Source organism: Euprymna scolopes, chromosome 15 (assembly GCF_053919585.1).
Source record: "Euprymna scolopes isolate OS-2025 chromosome 15, ASM5391958v1, whole genome shotgun sequence".
NCBI lineage: Eukaryota > Metazoa > Mollusca > Cephalopoda > Sepiida > Sepiolidae > Euprymna > Euprymna scolopes.
In genome coordinates, this window is record NC_136496.1 from 128,356,309 (window position 1) to 128,378,212 (window position 21,904).

The 21,904-nt window shown below is 33.5% G+C and overlaps 1 protein-coding gene across 1 annotated transcript in view; it reads left to right on the forward strand.

Annotated features, from left to right (window-relative positions):
* LOC145294134 (sec1 family domain-containing protein 1-like) overlaps positions 1-21,904 on the forward strand; it is a 215,424-nt gene that overhangs the window by 9,933 nt on the left and 183,587 nt on the right. The window contains exons 2-5 of the mRNA XM_080141240.1: positions 7,890-7,960; positions 9,969-10,057; positions 11,710-11,800; positions 15,464-15,586. Of these exons, the coding sequence (XP_079997366.1) occupies positions 7,890-7,960; positions 9,969-10,057; positions 11,710-11,800; positions 15,464-15,586 (374 nt within the window). The remainder of the gene's footprint in view (positions 1-7,889; positions 7,961-9,968; positions 10,058-11,709; positions 11,801-15,463; positions 15,587-21,904) is intronic.

A 21,904-nucleotide genomic window follows, 5' to 3' on the forward strand; every position in this document is an offset into this window, starting at 1 on the left:
TATAAAACGCATTGAAGCGCAGAAATTAGGAACTCGTGTTTCTGGAAAATTTATAACAGTGTAGTAAATAATGAGCAATCAACAATCATGAGGTTGTTTGCACGGCAACCGAGAAAGCTAACATGTTTGCCCGCCAGTTTACCTCCAACTCTACTTCCTCCCAGATTTTCCTTTGCAGACAGAAACCATACTAGATGATCTGAAAATCACCCCTTCTCAAGTACATGATATCATAAAAAACCTCAAAAGTATGTGGACCTGATCTCATTCTGTCTGTACTATTAAAAAAATGCTTCACTGAAGTTGCTCCAGTTCTCTTCAAACTGTTCAACTAATGCTTTAACTGATCTTGTTTTCCTGAGTGCTAAAAAACTGCTTTGTGTGGTACCAGTTTACAAGAATTCTAGTGAAAGAACTGACCCATTAAATTATCGCCCCATTAACCTCCCTCTTTTCGCCAAAATATTTGAGTCCTTAATTAATCAAGCACTACTTCACCACCTCACACTACTAAATTTCTGTCAGCAGATTTAGGCAAGCCCGTTCTATAGCAGATATCCTAACTGTAACAGCTGAATCTTTATGCCATGCACTGGATAAGGCAGCTGAAGATAGGGCAGTAGCCCTAAATATCCAAGGCCTTTGACATGGTATGGCACAATGGTCTTCTTATGAAAATCAAATCCTATGGTATTACTGGACAAATAGTTAACATGATTAAATCCTTCTTAAATAAAAAAAAATTATCCAGTTGTTCTCGATGGTCGTACATCAAAACAATATGATATAAATGCAGGTGTGTCAGGGATTGATCCTTGGACCTCTATACTTGATATTCATAAATGACCTCTTTGATAAAATTGTCTCTGAAATGGGTATATTTGCTAATGACACCACACTTTATAACAAATTCAAGGGGAAAACGAATAAACACAATTTCTAGGGGAAGACCTCCAGTCTGTAGGGGAATAGGAACAAAAATAGATGGTAACATTCAATGCTGCCAAGACTAAACTTCTTTCCTTCAATAACTATAATAAACCTTCTCAATCACTAATAGCCATGGCTAATGATACATTACCTAAAAGTATTTCACTTAAACTCCTCAGCTTAATATTCACAAGGACATGAGTTGGAATAGATACATTGAGGGCACTGCCAAGGCTGCACAAAGTTACTTATACCTGAGAGTATCCTGTACTAGGCTGTCACGCTTAAATAGGGTTCAAAAGAGAGTCACCACTCGAATTAGGCTTCAATCTCTCATTGATGAAATGTTGCATCCCTCTGTTTTACAAGTATTTTAATGGAAAGTGCTCGAACGAAATTCATGCCCTTGTACCCCTCAACATAAATACGCCCGACAAACCCGACAAGCAGCTAAATCCCACCCCTATGCAGTAGAAATTCCTAGATGCCAGAAAGCATTCTACTCTAATGGTTTCTTCCCTAGGACGGCTAGACTTTGGAATTCCCTTCTGGGTTCCTGTTTCCCTGACTGTACTGACATGCAGAAGTTCAAGTGTAATGTAAACAGACATCTTGCTGCTCAATTGCTTCAATATCCCTGCAACTGATGTTCTAGATATGAGGGGCGTGCAATAAGTAATACCCCTGACCCACTTCCAGTTGTCTGATCTAGCTGAAATTTTGCATATGCAACGATTTATATCTCTACGGGCTATGTGGCAAATTACAGCTCTGAACTAATTGTGGTTTCTATTTTACAGGTGTTTGAACTGAGTCAGGTGTGAAATGGAACCTGTTGAATGTCGAGCAGTGATCCGGTTTTTGTATTTGAAAGGACGCACACCACAGGAAACTTTTGATGAAATGAAAGAAACTTATGGTGATAATACCCCATCATATGACCTTGTAAAATGCTGGCATCGTGAATTCAAACATGGCCGGAAGTCTGTAGAAACAGCTCCCAGACCTGCCCCCCCCCCCCTTCTGCTATTGATGAGGCATCTGTCGGTCAAGTTGAGGCTGCCATTTTGGAAGATCGGTGCATTACTATTCGCCAAATAGCCCAAGATGTCAAGATTAGTACAGGGTCTGTGGAAACTATCATTCATGACCATTTGCATATGCATAAGGTGTCTGCCCGATGGATTCCCAGGTTGCTCACATCATTCCAGAAGCGAGAACGCGTCGAGTGCTCGAGGATGAATTTAGAGATGTACCAAGAAGATGAACCAAAGTTTTTCAAAAGACTGATTACACAGGATGAAATCTTGGTCCATCACTATGATCCAGAGACCAAAGCCCAGTCAATGCAGTGGAAGCACTTGGACTCACCACCGCCAAAGAAGGCAAGGATGCAGCCCTCCACTGGCAATGTCATGCTCACAGTCTGGGACCAGGACGGAGTAGTGATGACAGATTTCCTGGCAAAGGCTACCACAATTACAGGAGCCTATCATGCTTCACTTTTGGGGAAATTAAAGGAAGCTATCAAAATCAAGAGGCGGGGCAAAATCAGCAAAGGTACCCTCCTCCTGCAGGACAATGCTCCAGTCCACAACTCGCATGTCGCCAGATCAGAAACACGGGCGTGTGGTTATGAAATCCTTCCCCATCCTCCCTACTCTACTGACCTTGCACCCTCTGACTTTCATCTCTTCCCAGCCATGAAGTTGTTTTTGAAAGGAAAGCGTTTCCCAGATGATGCAGACTTGATTTCTGAAGTCACGTCGTGGTCGGAGGACCAACCTGAGGTGTTCTACAAAAATGGTCTCCAGAGCTGCATCAAATGATGGGAGAAATGCATAACTCTGGGTGGTTCATATGTAGAGAAAGACTAATAACTGTGCCAAGTTTCGTTGCTCTACTGCTATGGGAAGTGGGTCAGGAACATTACTTATTGCACACCCCTCGTAGTAGCTCCCTACATCAAAGTTGCACTGTGCCTTGTTTGGGGTGAAAATACGAGAAAAATAAATAAATAAAAATTTTGTATGTTTTAAATGTTATGTCATTTGTTCATACATTTTGCTTAAAAAAATAAAATTTCAAATTAAAAAAAAATCTCTCAAGCTTACAAAATAAAAAAAATTATAAATAAAACGTTTTTAATTACATCTATGAAAATCAGTGTGTGTGTCGTTTGTTTAAAATTCAACCAGAAATAAAAGAAAAGGAATAGGGTGTCGATCCAGAATGTGTCCTCTTGGTATTTGCTGATTATGGAGTGCCTCAAGTCTAATTGATCCATAATATTATATACCACTCTTCTCATATAAAAAATCTTTCAGTATTCAGATTGTTGATTTTTCAGATATTAACACCCAAGCTTCTCTCTTTTCACCATCAATGCTTTGATGTTTTGCCTGTCGAAATGAATAACTTTCTCCTTAATGAATCCTCTTGTTTTGATAAACTCTTTGAACTGACTTTAACTCCACATCTCAAATGAATGATGTATATCCAATCTGTTGCTAAGATTGATGGGAAAAATGGTTTGATTTCCTTGACTGACTCCATATGTTACTTAAGATGTATGTAAGGTGCCACTCGGAACACGCTTTCTTGTCATGACATAGTACAAAAGTAACTTTGAAATGATCTCTTTTTATCACAGAAGAGACATAGCTAGTCTTTCTCTGCTCTGTTGCTTTCATGGAAGGTCCTTGCCTGAGCTTCAATCTTTGATTCTTCCTGATGTAAGACATTCACATTAAGAACTCGTTTTCTATCACAATAGAAAAAGACTTTCTTGTTTTTCTCAGTGTGCCTAGTGTCAGGCGGAATTTCCAATGACAACGCATCTTTTAAATGTTTCCGTTTGTGGAACACATTACCACAGGACTGCTTCTTTGCAAGCTGCAACATGGTCGTCTTCAAATCCAATGTTCATAAATATTTGTCATAAACTGCTCCATAATTTAACTTAATTCATACCATTTATTTTATTAATTTATTTTTATTTTGGACTATTATCCTCATCTTTATTAGTTGTTGTTTTTTTACAACGTTTCAGCCAACTATTCCTCTGGCCTTCGTCAGGTGGTAACCACGACGGATAGGAACCTCGAATCTCCTAACTGCATTCTCAGCAATCACTGCCATCTGTAGTTGTTGTTGTCTTACCACGTTTTGGCCAAGTAAACCTCTGGCTGGCAGTTACCACCTGACGAAGACCAGAGGAATAGTTGGCTGAAACATTGTAAAAAAACAACTAATAAAGATGAGAATAGTAGTCCAAAATAAAAATAAATTAATATATATAATGCTCATCTCAAAAATGAATTCCAATTAAGGAATAATGTATATATACCATTTATTGTCCATCATTTCTACACCTCATTAATTCTTATCCTCTAGTCACTCTTGGCCTTGATAAGTGGTCACCAACATTAAAAAAAAATCTAATGACTTCTTCAAATCACTCTAAATGTTGTTGGGCAATGAAAACCTTTCTTTTTTTTTTTTTTAAATTATGTTTTGCTATCCACAATTAAACCAGATTAATCCTGTCGGTGCACATTCTCCGGGTTTTTTTTTTTCATTCACATTCACCCCTAACAAGGCATATCGCTACTTGGACGTAAAAGGGCTACTATTTGGAACCACGTCTAGGAAAGATTAACAAGATGTTAGTTTAAGTTGCATTTAAACTTCTGCATATGAGTCAGGGTAGCAGGAAAGGATTTCCAAAGTCTAGCTGTTTGAGGGAAAAAGTTATTAGGGTTTTCTGGTATTCAGGGACCTTAACAGTGAAGGAGTATGATTTTGTTGCTAGATTCTTTGACAGTTTTCTGAGCTTTACTACTTCCATGCTGCTCATGACAAATTGGAAGTGGGCATTTGTGTGTGACACCATTACAAAAAGATTAGGATCTCTATCCCATTTTGTTTTTCAATCCATCCTCCCCACTTCCATGGCTGAGGAACTCCACCTACCCCCTGTATAGTGACCCCTCCCCCAGAATATGAGAGAGAAGTTAACAGATGCTACACCATGTTCAAGAGGTACCTGGAACTGTGCAAAGTAGGGCATCCCTGAAATATTGTACATGCCTTCTTACCTGAATGCCTGGTAATCCCAAATGGTCACCCATCTGGTACTGACCAGGCTCAACATTGCTTATCTTTGGTGATCAAATGAGAACCAGTGTGTGACCATGGTTATGTCGTATATATCTATGAAAGATGTGTTTTTTTTTTTGTTTTTTTTTTACAAAGGAGTTACCCTTTAACGAGGTATGGAAGCCTCTCGAGGATAAGGGTTAATGAGTGGGAAAATGTAATCGTAAGTAGTGGAAATTTGGTAAATTGTGTTACTTAGGGGGATGGCTCATCAAGAACTTGTTTACATTAGACTTAAGTAGTATCATGTTGTAGTCAGCTGGAAAGCAGGAAAACGGAAGAGTTCCATAGGCGGGCAGTTCTAAGAAAGAAGCTTTGTTCATAGAATCTACGTTTAGGTTTAGGCACAGATAAAGTGTTGGGGAAATTATTGATAGTGGTTTCAGCTAGACGTGTGTTTTTTGTGAAAGTTTGGCACGGGGGGGGGGGGCTTATCTTGGCAGGTTTCATTGCTGATTCTCTATTGTTAGTTGTTCAGACTCCAGAAGCACCGGTTGACCTCAAATTCACCACAAAAATGCCTGCAGGTGTGAAGCGACGGCTATTAACTGTAATGAATGAATATGTAATATGAAGATAATTTGTTATCAGAATGCCACCTCATGCTGAGTGAAATTGCATCTCGTTGAAAAGATGACAGAAGAAAACGCTGAACTGTCAAAGGTTATAAAAGTCACCATTTTCTTGCAATAACTATTGCAGAGGTTACCACTCATGAATTTGATTACAAAAACACAACGGGTATTGTCACAAACATGGATGCCAACCAGGTGTAACCCAATGTGCAAATTGACAGAAAGATATCTACCTATTGCTACTCTTGTCATTCAACATTTATATCCCTTCCCTGCTAACCTTTATTTCCGAAAAGCAAACTTTTATAGCTACAGATGGCACAAATAATCTATAGTCTTTTTCCATCTCTCTTTTACATTCACCCAGTCTATTGATAGAAAACCAACAGTTACAATCTGGTTATAAATATAAAATATAGAATTAAAGAAAATATTACCTGCATTTGGAGCGTTGCATATATTTTGAAATTAAAGAATTATGTATATAAATACATTTGGAAGGCTAGAAAACGATGCATATCTATATATCTATAAAAGTGACTGTGTGTGTGTGTGTGTGTACATTTCCCTACACAATAACTGTCGATTTTTAAGTCTACAGACTCGAAATTTGATATACAGGGTACTGAGATTTGGGAAAATCTTTGTGATCGATTTTTGGTCAGAAATTTGGCATTTAAGGGGTCAAAGTTTTGACCTTTTGAGAACTTTACCAAACTCCTCCGACAATTTTGGTTTAAACACTTGAAATTTTTGATATAGGTTCCTTGGACATGGATCTAACTTAATAACTTGATTTGAGCCAAACAATAAATGTTAAGGGGTCATCATAGAGGTCAAAGTTAAAAAAATTGACCGTTTCTTCTTTTTTTTTTTTTTTGCTCAACATACACCTCCAAACACCCGGGCAACGCTGGGCTGAAATGCTAGTATATATATATATATATATATATATATATATATATATATATAAATAACTACCTTCATTTAGTCACATAAATTAATATACAAAAGTATAAATTTATGTGTAAACTTTAAGTATTTACTTCAACAGTGCTCAATACGTAGGTAGAGCTAGATAGTAAGTTGTAAAATATATATGGCGAAGGCATTATAAAGGGAGATGAGTAGCAAGATTTTTGTTTACATTACATTTGAATTTCTGCATATCAGTACAGTTGGGAAAGCAGAATCCCGGAAGGGGTTCCAAAGACTTGCAGTTCTGAGGAAGAAACTCACCATATATATTCATGTGCAGTAGTGAAACAGTTGACAGATAAAACTTTGATGACCTCCCATGTACCAATTTTTCAATTTTAACCCCTTAGCAATCTTTTTTTTTTTTTTTTTTTTTTTTCTGGATAAAAACTGATTAGTTTTTCATGTGCCCCTATATACCAAATATCAAGTCTGTAGATCAAACATTCGTTGAGTATATAGGTTGAGAAGCGTCCTCACACAAACATTCTCACTTTTATAGATATTTCTTATACTGATTAGTTATGTTTTAATGACTAAGGAAAAAATCATTTTTATTTTGTCAAATGAGGCATTCACTAAAAAACAAAAAAAAGATTGTGGACCGATTATTTCCTTTGGTTATTAGCATGTATCTAAGCATATCTATATATGATTCTATATATGATTGGTTATTAGCATATCTATATATGCTCTGAAGATAGGGATGTAACTTCAGTGAGTTATTTGAAACAATTTGGACGATATTATAAGGAATATATATATAAATATACCCTAAAAATATACTTTTTTCAAGCAAACTACCTTTATCTGTTATAATTTTTTATATAAACTCAGAAATATATGTCTATGTATATATGGACATTGGCCATTGAAGGTTGAGTACATATGCTGGCATGGAAAGAAATGATATGAGAATAATATGATTACTGTGAATCTTAAAGACAGGCTTAGTTTTGTTGACCTCAGAGGAAGACAGTTTTAGTTCATAAGGTAAATGTGGAGATTATAGGGATGGGACTTGAAAGAAGGATAAAGACTTGGGTAGAGATAGATTATTTGAAACTCAATTTCTAAAAGCTGTTCAACATCTTACAGCATGTAAAATGCAATCAATTATGGTAAATATTAGACACAATCGTTCAAGCAAGGTGCATAACATTATCTGATAAAAATTTTTTTTTTTTATAGAAAACAATGAAGTTTATGTCAACTATATATTCATATATATTTTTTTCTTTCTAGCTGCACTGAAGCGTATGCTCACCTTTAACAGTGCACCAACGAAACAGGTTTCAGCTGAGCCACAATGGAAGGTAAGTTGAACAAAAAGAACCAAACAAAAATTTTTTGGCAAAAGTAAAATTGAATTCCTGTATTATATTTCAACTGTTTATATTTGTTTTCATTATCAAGAATCATGTTTACATAAAAAATTTATACCAAATTCTAAAAAATTTTTCTGAGTAACAATACTTTTTTAGCTAGAATTAAAGTGTAGTTTCTGTTTTGGTGATGCACAGTTTTTTTCTGTCTTTGGTCAGAGGAAGACTGATGTAATTTTAATTTCTGTTCCAATCTAGAATGCCTCTTTGGGGAGTTCAATTTTCCCTGTAATAATAACTCTGCTCTCATGGGGAGACAAGTATTTAGGAACAAAACTTTCCTTGTGTCATTTTGGATCAACAGGGAAGAAGTCATTACAAAAATGGTTTAAGCTCTGTTGATTTTGGGGCCCGAGGGGAAAAAATCCCTCGCATTTAAAAATTTTTTTTTTCATATTTAATGCATAATGTTAAAAAAATAAATTGGTTATAATAAGGGAGATAATAATCTTAGAAAGAAAACGTTGATAATTAAAATTCATATCAAGTGCAAATACTGAAGGAAAACTCTCAGCTATGTTTTCACTTATGCCTATCCTTGTCCTAAAGAAGCGAGAACATGGGTCCTGGAGGGTTTTTACATAATTCGCAGGCAGAGGAAGTATGCTCAGTCCGTAGAGGATGAGAGGAAAGACATTAGTGGCACACTCCTCCACTCTACCCTTTAAGGAAAGTTTCCTTTGAACCCACCAGTTGACCATGGCTTTGACCTTTGACCGTACCTCTGACCAATTCTTTTTGAGCTAAAAACCCAGTCCGAACCACATGCCGAGGATCCAAACCAGGCCGTTCGTTCAGCTGAAGGGAGCTGGAAAGGTAGCGGCGCCTGTCCAAGTCCCCAACTTGCCTCCTGAAATGATAAAAGAAGAATGAATAAGAATGCCTTTCGTAAAGGTTTTATCAGCTTAAAATATATACACGTGTTTGGCAAAATCAATATGGCGGAATCCTTAGTTCCGGCCAAGGGGAATAACTATGATTCATTTCCTGAAGAGTTACAGTAATTTATTATAACACTCCTTAGCTTGTGAAGTAATGGTTCTAACAGGGATGACAGTGGACAACTCTGATGTACCGATTGGTAGATGGCAAAAGATTTTGAGTGCTTTCTCAGTTTATCTGTACCATTGCCGTCAGCGCATGGTACAGTATGGATATTCATTTGCAGAAGTCCAGTTTAAATCTAGCAGTCTCTAAAACAGATGCAGGAAGTAATGGTCGACCCTATCAAAAGCTTTGGACTGATCCTAATTGATCAGTGCAGCTTCCATGTCGTCTTCTTTCCCTCCCTCTAAGATCATACGGATCAGGTGCAAGTTGTTTTGAATCGATCTCCCTTTCACAGAATAGTTCTATTTGGGTTCGATCAAATCACCGATGACAATCTGGAGCTGATTCGATAGGACCTTGGCCAAAATATAAAGCACAAATTCACTTGGGTTTGAACAATCTTTTTTTTCTGTTCAATATGCATATAAGATGGAGCAGGGAACAGGTATCTAAAAATATACTCTTCCTCTTTTTCTTTAATATATTTGTTTTGTTTTTTTGTTTTTTCACTTTCCTTTCCATCACATATTCCTGATTTATTCTGTTCACATGTTTTTAATTTTTCTCGATATGCTTTTCTTTCTTTTTATTCTTCTGCCCTTTTTGCCTCTTACCTCCTCTATTTTTACTTTGTACTCCCCCATCCCATCCCTCACCCTTTCTTCCACCCTGCATTTTTTCTTTCTATGTCATATAAAGCTAAATCACCAAACAAATATGATCAAACGAATTGACCAAAATATCTTGGTCCAGTTTTAATGATGTGCTTGTATCCTTATTTTTACTATCATGTTAACTTGCTTATCCACATTTCCATAAAGTAATTTTATATTTTGTCTAAAATTTTCGTTTCATATTCACTCCTTCATATGTATATTTTTATTTTCAGGTTCTTATATACGATCGATTTGGACAAGATATTATTTCTCCTCTATTGAATGTGAAAGAACTCAGAGATTTAGGCGTTACTTTACACTTGTAAGTATTTTATTTTCAATGATTTTTTTTTTTTTAGTTTTTAAACATTTCATTTTTAGGCAGTTACAACTGAAAAGTTTTTCATACAAGAATTTGGATGCTAAAACCAGCGCAACTTCAAGGAATTGCCTTTTGACTTTTTTTTATTTATTTTTTTATTTTTGAAAGAGCAGCGCGACTATTACAAAATGTGAAATTGCAGATTGTAATTTTCATTAAACAAAGCATTTTATTTAGAAAAAAAAAGGCTGAAAACATTTAAGAATGATCCTGCGACGACTTTTTAATGTAACAAAGTTTATAACATTAATAACAAAAAACTAATCTTTAATGTTACAAAACAGAACGAAGATGGAATGATAATTGTACAAGAATTGTAATTTTTATTAAAAAAAATTTTTAAAAAACAAAAGTTTAGTTTTTAGCGTTCTGAATTCTATGGAAAAAAAAACGAATGAATCTTTTAGTAAAATAGTTATCTCTCTTAGATCAATAAAGACTTATACAAAAGGATAAATAGTTCCCCATCATAAACTACATTATGTTCAATTATTGAAGGGACGCTATTGCAATAATTGCCTCCCTCTATGTAAAGTTTAATTTAAATCAATTTAAATCAATGTAAATTTCAATTCCAATAATCAATTTAAAAAAATAAAAATTACAGAAAGATTAATTATTTATTTTGTTTGTAAAAATTAACTTCTGTATGAGAATTTTATTGCAACAAAATAAAGATATTAAAACTTTATTTTTTTATTAGTGTCCACATGTTAATAATTGTGGCAAATACGTTTGAATATATTTAAAAAAAATTAGTATTGATGTTCTCACCATTACCAGTTTAATGTTAGTTTTACATGCTGGCATGTGTTGGACAACTTTGAGAAATTGACTTCCAAACTAACCTATTCTCTGGCCAGATCTTTATTTAAACTTCATAACCTGAAATACAACAGATTTTCTTTAGAGGTTATTTCCTTTGTCGAGGCAAGATTTTTCTAGGCTTAATGCTCCTTCTGATGCCAACACAATTTGGTGATGGGAACCAGTGCTTTTATGGAAGCACTATCTTTACCAAGACGAAAGATTGATTCATCTGATTTCTTGAACAACTATGTACATCATTAGCTATGCTGCGTTGATTAAGACGCAGCAAAGTCTTTTAGTTTTTAATTTTTATTTACACATAACACAAACAATTCTCCAATTTAAAATAGTTATTTGATTTTATGTAGCCAGGGATAAAATTAGTGTGGATCAAAAATTATTTTGAGAAATTAAAGAACTTGATTTCTTTATTTATCTTTGAGTAGGTTTTTATTGCTCTTTCTCTCAACTCCATTTTTATCGCTTCCTCCCATGTTTTACTTGGCCTTTCCCTATGAACTGAACCTGTTACCTCAACTGTTCTACATCCACTGACCCAAGAACTCTTAATATGGCTATACCGTTGAAATCTCCTATTCTACACACGTCTTCATATAATCTTCCTGAGATCATTAGAACTAAATCTGTCTTTAAGACTTGCAAAAGTTCCCTAGACTCATTCCATCCATCTAGTAATATATAAGTTTAATAAGTTTAATAAGTGGATTGACGTAACTTTGATTGTGACGTCTGCAATTTATGATTCTTCCTTTGTGTAACAGGTTACTTCATACCGATAGAGATCCGATGCCAGACGTTCCTGCCATTTATTTTGTTATGCCAACAGACGAAAATGTTCAGCGAATTTGTCGAGTGAGTATTTATGACAAATAATTTTACACAGCAAAAATCTGTTTTTTAATCCATAACTAAAGCAAAATAAATCTTGTTTGAAGAAAATTTCAACACATAAAAATACAATGAATTTTAATTGATAATTGAATTTCTATTTTTTGCAACCCTATCCATCCATCAATCCATATCTTTAAGCCCCTGGAGGGCATAGGCCAGCTGCATCTTTGTAGATGCTTTTTTAGTGAGAAGTTTTCGTTTTTTTGGGGGCTGAGGGTACTGGCCCCATGGCTAACCTTCCAAGAAGGTATATACAGCGCCTCACCTTCCCAAATGATCACCCATCTGGTATTGGGCAGGCTCAACGTTGCTTAACTTTGGTGATCTGCCGAGAACCAGTGTGTCAACGTGATTGTGCGATACAATTTTTTTTAGCTAAATACATTATCATATTGCCAAGAGTATGATGCAACAATAGCAAATGAAAATTAACTCCTTAGAAATGAAGATTTGCTGTTTAGATCTGACTTTGAAAATCTGACCAACTCTATATGCTAGATTATAAACTTTCAACAGATCTTAGAGTCTGATATCAAAATCTAATATAAAACCCAAACAAATAGTATTTAAAAAAAATATTAACAATACATGTTTGAATAAAAAATTTTCCCTCTGTATTTATCTGCACATGAACACACTTTGAACACCTACTAGACACTATCCATGAGTGTCTAAGGTCTCTGTACAGTGGTTTATTAGGACAATCTGGTATGCTCTGACTAATGATTCAAAGTCCAAATAAGATCCCCTCTGTATGGCTATGCACTGGCACATATGAGGAATGGTGCATCTTCTCCAAGTAATGTTACCTTAAGTAACAGAAGTTATTTGGATACTCCACCAGACAAAATGAAGGTACTCTTGCATAATTTGACCCGAATTCTCGTGAATTCCCGTCAAGCATGGATTGGGCGAGACCGGAGTTTAAAAATATTTTTGTTTGTCAGCTTTTTTCTTTTTTTTTGTTGGTTTAGTTGCTTTCTTCTTCCAATTCGAATGTCGTCTGCTTCCATTTAGATAGCGCTTTTTCTTTGGCTAATCAAACTCTTAAAAATTCAATCAAAAAAAATAAATAATAAATAAGTAACTAATCAGAAAATAAAAAGCCCCCCCCCTTAATATCACCTTAAAAATCACAAAAACATAACAGAAAAAAAAATTAAATAAATAAAATATAAAAGTCGAGTTAGTGTTTCAACATTTGAACAATGCCTGCGCTTGCGGCTGACACCGATGATTACCGGTCTCGCCTGATCCATGTTTGACGGGAATTCACAAGAATTTGGGTCAAATTATGCAAAAGTACCAAAATGAATCCTTGTCCTGGTGTGGTACTTTCTCGTACTATTTCGTACTATTTTGTACCACTGGTCATGTGGTTCCCCACCACCATAACCTGGGTGTGATTTGGTTGCGCAGAATGATACACTGAAAAAATGGGATCACAATGCAATTTCACGATTCCCTTTATCTTCGATCCTGGTTACGGCACTGTTATGTCGTCACAGAATATAACTGGTTGTTAAATGTGGGAATTACAAGAAGACATCGTTTTGGCACAAAATTATTTATTTAAACAGAAAAACAGTAAAACAACAGGAAAGCAACAGATGATGTGAAATGCTGTGTCAGCCATCTTGAAAAGTCTTCCCCCCCCCTTGCCATCCAGGGGAGATAACTCTTTGCTTTTCGGTTATTTCCCTTTATAACAGGCACCAAATCTGTAACATGATGGGCCAATCACCAGAGTGACGGCCCAACGGTTACAAGAAATGTCTTGGGAACGGTACAAATCTGTAACACGATGGCCCAGTCAATAGCATGACCGACCCACGTGTTACGTAAATGTCTTGAAATGGCACCAGATTGTAACAAGGATCAGTCGCTTCAACATCTTTTTGTCAGAGTTGAAGAGTAAAGGCATACCTGGGATTTTGGGTGTGGCTGGCTGGCTTCACTCTCTCAGGATGATGTCTTCATGCTGGTAGTTTTCTAGCTGGAATCATCTCTGTGTTGGAGTCCCCCTGACTGGAACAGCTACAGGTACTGTCAACACAATTGTAATATACATATATAAATTTGAACTAGTTTATTTTTGTACATAAATATATTACAATATTTTACAATTTAAAATTACAACAATCAACAATTAATTTTGGATTATAAGCTATCTAGCTATTTCTAACTAGTGCTAAAGGAGAGAGCGTGCCTCCTCTTCTCCCTTTACAGAAAGGCCAAAAAGTACTTGCTCACCTCATGGTTGCTGGCATCAAAGAGAAATGGAATCGTGAAATTACATTGTGGTTCCCTTTTTCAGTGTATCACTCTGCTCAACCAAATCACACCCTAGCTATGGTAGAGATGAACCACACGACCAATGGCACTAGAAATAGTGCCACATTGGAAATTCGTAAGACCACAAGGAATATATACTATAACACTGCTCAATTTGATAAAAATTATGCTCTCAACATTTTTTTCATGTTTGTGAGATAAGAGAGCTGGAATTGAATATTCAAATGAAAGATGCTCGACTCAGAAAGACGGCACCTTAATTGCTGAAAATTTAAACTCAAATGAAATAAAAGGTGAATTAAAACAAAAAAAACTTTCTTCTCAGTTGAATTCTCAAATAGTCATAACTTTTTTCGTACAAAATCGATATTTTCTTCTGGTTTTTCAGTTTTCTTTGTGGAATGTTTGACTTTATTCTTAACAACAATAAATCTACTTCATATTATTTAGACGGAATTTCGAAATTCCCAAGTTCGACGGAAACATTCTCAAGTTTGACAAGATACACCTGAAGGAGGTTGGAGGTTACATTCACCAAAACATTGTGTAAATGACACTCAAGATGAGAACAGTAGTCTGAAGAATCTAAATAATACGAATAACTAATCCTCATCTCAAAAATTCAGAAATAAACTACTTCTATGCATAAAACGGATATAATAGAAGCAGCAGCAGCCATTGCAACCTTTACAATTATTAGTTTTATAAAATATGTATCTAACTACTGTGGTTGAGATTCAGACTGATGATCATATGTTTTTCGTCTCTGCATCCTATTTTTCTTCTCTTATTTTCTTCTTGTTTGGAAAGTTATTACTTATTATTATTATTACTTATTATTATTATTATTATTATTACTTATTATTATTATTATTATTATTAGTACTTATGAGCAGATAGTTTGCTAATAGCAAAAACATAATAGTATAAATTATTAAAACCAATGTATTTCTGTTCCTTAATGCCTGTTTCAGTTATTTTAATATTTTGTAATTACTTGGAAATTACAAAAAATGACTTGTATAATTACCCTTCAAAAGTTTACAGCAATTTGTATAATTACCCTTCAAAAGTTTACAGCAAAATTTAAGTTGTTTGCATAAAAAGTAATTCTAACTAGCTTTAAACTGTAAGTTGTGGCTTAATTTAAATATACAAAATGGGGGGGGGAGTAATAAAATTAAAGTAAAACCACTCCCGGGTAATACCGGGTCAGGACAACTAGTATATAATATAAATATATAAGTCAAACTCTCAAATATTTCATCAAATCGACCCCCAAAATATCTGTAAATTCATTTTCATTATTAATTTTTTTCTTTTTTCCAGGATTTTGAAAATCAAATGTATGATTCTTACTACCTGAACTTTATATCTTGCGTGTCTCGACAAAAACTAGAAGATATAGCAAGTACTGCCATCCAACACAACTGTGTCTCATTAATATCTAAGGTCAGTATTTAGTTTTACTTTTATTTGTTGCATATCCTCAATGCTATGGATATGGGTGTGTCTGCCTTTCCTGAACTGGAACTATTTTTCTTGTGACTGTGATTTGATGTAATGAAAAAAAGAAAAAGATTTTCAGGACTCCTTCTCACCAACACCGCAATTCATACCAACACTTAAACCATAATTCTCAACTCTCAACAACTATGCTAATTCATCCTTCTTCTAGTTGATATTCCCCTCACATGCAAATTAATACCATATATAAAGAATTCATCTACAAACTTAAGTTTTTCTTCTTGTGCCTTTCTCGATTCTGTCAACTGACAGGCCAACTAGGGGTGCTGCTGCTTGTGTATCTTCTATTACACTTGAAGATTACGCTCTTGGCCATAGTATACTGTAGACCCCCTCCCATTTAAAATTTAGATTTTTAAAGAATAAAAAAAAGAATTTCTGTTGCTCACTGAAGAAACAATTGAAGAACTAAATTACAAGAACATAAACCTTTTTTTTTTTTTTTTATGAAAAAATTCATAAATGCTATTCGATTGTCCATTTTCTAACACCTTTAGTAGTTGGTGAGTTTAGTTGTTTGTTTTCTGTGCTTTAAGGAGATAACAATTATCATCATATTTAGTTTAACGTCCATTTTAAATGCTGGTATATATTAGTTAGCTTTTAGAAATTGACTTTGAAACTAACCTATCTTTGGCCAGGTCTTTATCCCTCTTTCTCTCGTATCCTTCCTTTAGACTTTCTCTCATGTTGGTCCCCCAATTTATCAGAGAGGGACTTAAGTTTTCAGTGGCGCCTGTGCTTCCGTGCGCCCAGACGATTGCCAAATGACCGTCCATTAGTTTTTCCTGAAATTTTGCCACAAATTGTATTTCATTAAATAGATGTGCACAGTAAAAAAATTGTTTTGCAAAAATTCCCGTTGCGTCCCCAGGGGCTCAAAAGAGGTCAAAAATGCCCCAAAATGATACGTTTTGCCCCATAACTTTTGATCCATCTATTAGATTTTTCTGAGACTTGGCCAAGATATGGAGCCCATTGTTCTTAATATAAATTCAGTATGGGTTACCCTGGCAAAATTCTGGTTCACGTCCCCGGAGACTTAGAGTGCTAAAAATGCCCCTTTTTGTGGCTCTTTTTCATATTTCTCAACAAAAACTTGATGTGTCTGACTATATAGTGGTTTTTCATGGTGGTCCACTCAAATATATGTGTTAAGACCTGAAACTGCACCGTTTTCAATTTACACTGGGATTCGGCATATCTAGTGGCTCAAAAGAGGTAAAAAATGTCCCAAAATGGCTAAAAATGACACTTTGCCCCATAGCGTTTGATTTTCCTTGCCAAAATGTTGAGGCCATTGTTTTTAATATTAATTCAGTATGAGTGACCCTGGCAAAATTCTGATTCGCATCCCTCTGGGACTTTTAGGGTTAAAAAAAATGTGCCTTTATGGAGCTCTTTTTTTCATATTACTCAAAAACTTGATATTTTGTCTATATAGTGGTTTTCCATGGTGCTGAATTCAAATATACGTCCTAAGGCATGAAACTGAACCATTTATCAATTTTCACTGGGATTTAGTATTCCCAGGATATCAAAAGGTGTCATAAATGCCTCAAAATTGCAAAAAATGACAGTTTTTACCCCATAACTTTTGCCCCATTAATTAAATTTTCCTGAAACTTGGCGAAAATGTGAAGGCAACGTTGGCCCTTCACACTTCTCACATTCATCATTTTTTCACTATTTTTTTGTTGCATCATCTCACATGCAGCACCAGAGGGAAACCACACGCGTGACTTGTTTACTTAATGGACCTCTATCAAGTCGACAAAATACAATTGAAGAAGGTTGGAGATTACATTAACTGAAACATTGTATAAATGACACTCAAGATGAGAACGGTAGTCCAATGAATCCAATTGTTACAAATGTTTTGATAGCTTATTTAGTATTTATTTTTTGAAATGATTTTTGTCAAAAATTTTAATTTTATCTTGTATTTTCCTGAAATTCTAGACCTTGATATTTGTTGTTAATCTTCTGATCTCGATATTTGTTGTTAATCTTCTGATCTCGATATTTGTTGTTAATCTTCTGATCTCGATATTTGTTGTTAATCTTCTGATCTCGATATTTGTTGTTAATCTTATGATCTCGATATTTGTTGTTAATCTTCTGATCTCGATATTTGTTGTTAATCTTCTGATCTCGATATTTGTTGTTAATCTTATGATCTCGATATTTGTTGTTAATCTTCTGATCTCGATATTTGTTGTTAATCTTATGATCTCGATATTTGTTGTTAATCTTATGATCTCGATATTTGTTGTTAATCTTATGATCTCGATATTTGTTGTTAATCTTATGATCTCGATATTTGTTGTTAATCTTCTGATCTCGATATTTGTTGTTAATCTTCTGATCTCGATATTTGTTGTAAATCTTATGATCTCGATATTTGTTTTTAATCTTATGATCTCGATATTTGTTGTTAATCTTATGATCTCGATATTTGTTTTTAATCTTATGATCTCGATATTTGTTGTTAATCTTATGATCTCGATATTTGTTGTTAATCTTATGATCTCGATATTTGTTGTTAATCTTCTGATCTCGATATTTGTTGTTAATCTTATGATCTCGATATTTGTTTTTAATCTTATGATCTCGATATTTGTTGTTAATCTTATGATCTCGATATTTGTTTTTAATCTTATGATCTCGATATTTGTTGTTAATCTTATGATCTCGATATTTGTTGTTAATCTTCTGATCTCGATATTTGTTGTTAATCTTCTGATCTCGATATTTGTTGTAAATCTTATGATCTCGATATTTGTTTTTAATCTTATGATCTCGATATTTGTTGTTAATCTTATGATCTCGATATTTGTTGTTAATCTTATGATCTCGATATTTGTTGTTAATCTTATGATCTCGATATTTGTTGTTAATCTATGATCTCAATATTTGTTGTTAAGCTATGATCTCGATATTTGTTGTTAATCTTCTGATCTCGATATTTGTTGTTAATCTTCTGATCTCGATATTTGTTGTAAATCTTATGATCTCGATATTTGTTTTTAATCTTATGATCTCGATATTTGTTGTTAATCTTATGATCTCGATATTTGTTGTTAATCTTATGATCTCGATATTTGTTGTTAATCTTCTGATCTCGATATTTGTTGTTAATCTTCTGATCTCGATATTTGTTGTAAATCTTATGATCTCGATATTTGTTTTTAATCTTATGATCTCGATATTTGTTGTTAATCTTATGATCTCGATATTTGTTGTTAATCTATGATCTCAATATTTGTTGTTAAGCTATGATCTCGATATTTGTTGTTAATCTTCTGATCTCGATATTTGTTGTAAATCTTATGATCTCGATATTTGTTTTTAATCTTATGATCTCGATATTTGTTGTTAATCTTATGATCTCGATATTTGTTGTTAATCTTATGATCTCGATATTTGTTGTTAATCTTCTGATCTCGATATTTGTTGTTAATCTTATGATCTCGATATTTGTTGTTAATCTTCTGATCTCGATATTTGTTGTAAATCTTATGATCTCGATATTTGTTTTTAATCTTATGATCTCGATATTTGTTGTTAATCTTCTGATCTCGATATTTGTTGTTAATCTTCTGATCTCGATATTTGTTTTTAATCTTATGATCTCGATATTTGTTGTTAATCTTATGATCTCGATATTTGTTGTTAATCTTATGATCTCGATATTTGTTTTTAATCTTATGATCTCGATATTTGTTGTTAATCTTATGATCTCGATATTTGTTGTTAATCTTATGATCTCGATATTTGTTGTTAATCTTCTGATCTCGATATTTGTTGTTAATCTTCTGATCTCGATATTTGTTGTAAATCTTATGATCTCGATATTTGTTTTTAATCTTATGATCTCGATATTTGTTGTTAATCTTATGATCTCGATATTTGTTGTTAATCTTATGATCTCGATATTTGTTGTTAATCTTATGATCTCGATATTTGTTGTTAATCTTATGATCTCGATATTTGTTTTTAATCTTATGATCTCGATATTTGTTGTTAATCTTATGATCTCGATATTTGTTGTTAATCTTATGATCTCGATATTTGTTGTTAATCTTCTGATCTCGATATTTGTTGTTAATCTTCTGATCTCGATATTTGTTGTAAATCTTATGATCTCGATATTTGTTTTTAATCTTATGATCTCGATATTTGTTGTTAAACTTATGATCTCGATATTTGTTGTTAATCTTATGATCTCGATATTTGTTGTTAATCTATGATCTCAATATTTGTTGTTAAGCTATGATCTCGATATTTGTTGTTAATCTTCTGATCTCGATATTTGTTGTAAATCTTATGATCTCGATATTTGTTTTTAATCTTATGATCTCGATATTTGTTGTTAATCTTATGATCTCGATATTTGTTGTTAATCTTATGATCTCGATATTTGTTGTTAATCTATGATCTCGATATTTGTTGTTAATCTTCTGATCTCGATATTTGTTTTTAATCTTATGATCTCGATATTTGTTTTTAATCTTATGATCTCGATATTTGTTGTTAATCTTCTGATCTCGATATTTGTTCGTTAATCTTCTGATCTCGATATTTGTTGTTAATCTATGATCTCGATATTTGTTGTTAATCTTCTGATCTCGATATTTGTTTTTAATCTTATTATCTCGATATTTGTTTTTAATCTTATGATCTCGATATTTGTTGTTAATCTTCTGATCTCGATATTTGTTCGTTAATCTTCTGATCTCGATATTTGTTGTTAATCTATGATCTCGATATTTGTTGTTAATCTTCTGATCTCGATATTTGTTTTTAATCTTATGATCTCGATATTTGTTGTTAATCTTATGATCTCGATATTTGTTGTTAATCTTATGATCTCGATATTTGTTGTTAATCTATGATCTCGATATTTGTTGTTAATCTTCTGATCTCGATATTTGTTTTTAATCTTATGATCTCGATATTTGTTTTTAATCTTATGATCTCGATATTTGTTGTTAATCTTATGATCTCGATATTTGTTGTTAATCTTATGATCTCGATATTTGTTGTTAATCTATGATCTCGATATTTGTTGTTAATCTTCTGATCTCGATATTTGTTTTTAATCTTATGATCTCGATATTTGTTTTTAATCTTATGATCTCGATATTTGTTGTTAATCTTCTGATCTCGATATTTGTTCGTTAATCTTCTGATCTCGATATTTGTTGTTAATCTATGATCTCGATATTTGTTGTTAATCTTCTGATCTCGATATTTGTTTTTAATCTTATTATCTCGATATTTGTTTTTAATCTTATGATCTCGATATTTGTTGTTAATCTTCTGATCTCGATATTTGTTCGTTAATCTTCTGATCTCGATATTTGTTGTTAATCTATGATCTCGATATTTGTTGTTAATCTTCTGATCTCGATATTTGTTTTTAATCTTATGATCTCGATATTTGTTTTTAATCTTCTGATCTCGATATTTGTTGTTAATCTTATGATCTCGATATTTGTTGTTAATCTATGATCTTGATATTTGTTGTTAATCTTCTGATCTCGATATTTGTTTTTAATCTTATGATCTCGATATTTGTTTTTAATCTTATGATCTTGATATTTGTTGTTAATCTTCTGATCTCGATATTTGTTTTTAATCTTATGATCTCGATATTTGTTGTTAATCTATGATCTTGATATTTGTTGTTAATCTTCTGATCTCGATATTTGTTTTTAATCTTATGATCTCGATATTTGTTTTTAATCTTCTGATCTTGATATTTGTTGTTAATCTTCTGATCTCGATATTTGTTCGTTAATCTTCTGATCTCGATATTTGTTCGTTAATCTTCTGATCTCGATATTTGTTCGTTAATCTTCTGATCTCGATATTTGTTCGTTAATCTTCTGATCTCGATATTTGTTCGTTAATCTTCTGATCTCGATATTTGTTCGTTAATCTTCTGATCTCGATATTTGTTCGTTAATCTTCTGATCTCGATATTTGTTCGTTAATCTTCTGATCTCGATATTTGTTCGTTAATCTTCTGATCTCGATATTTGTTCGTTAATCTTCTGATCTCGATATTTGTTCGTTAATCTTCTGATCTCGATATTTGTTCGTTAATCTTCTGATCTCGATATTTGTTCGTTAATCTTCTGATCTCGATATTTGTTCGTTAATCTTCTGATCTCGATATTTGTTCGTTAATCTTCTGATCTCGATATTTGTTCGTTAATCTTCTGATCTCGATAT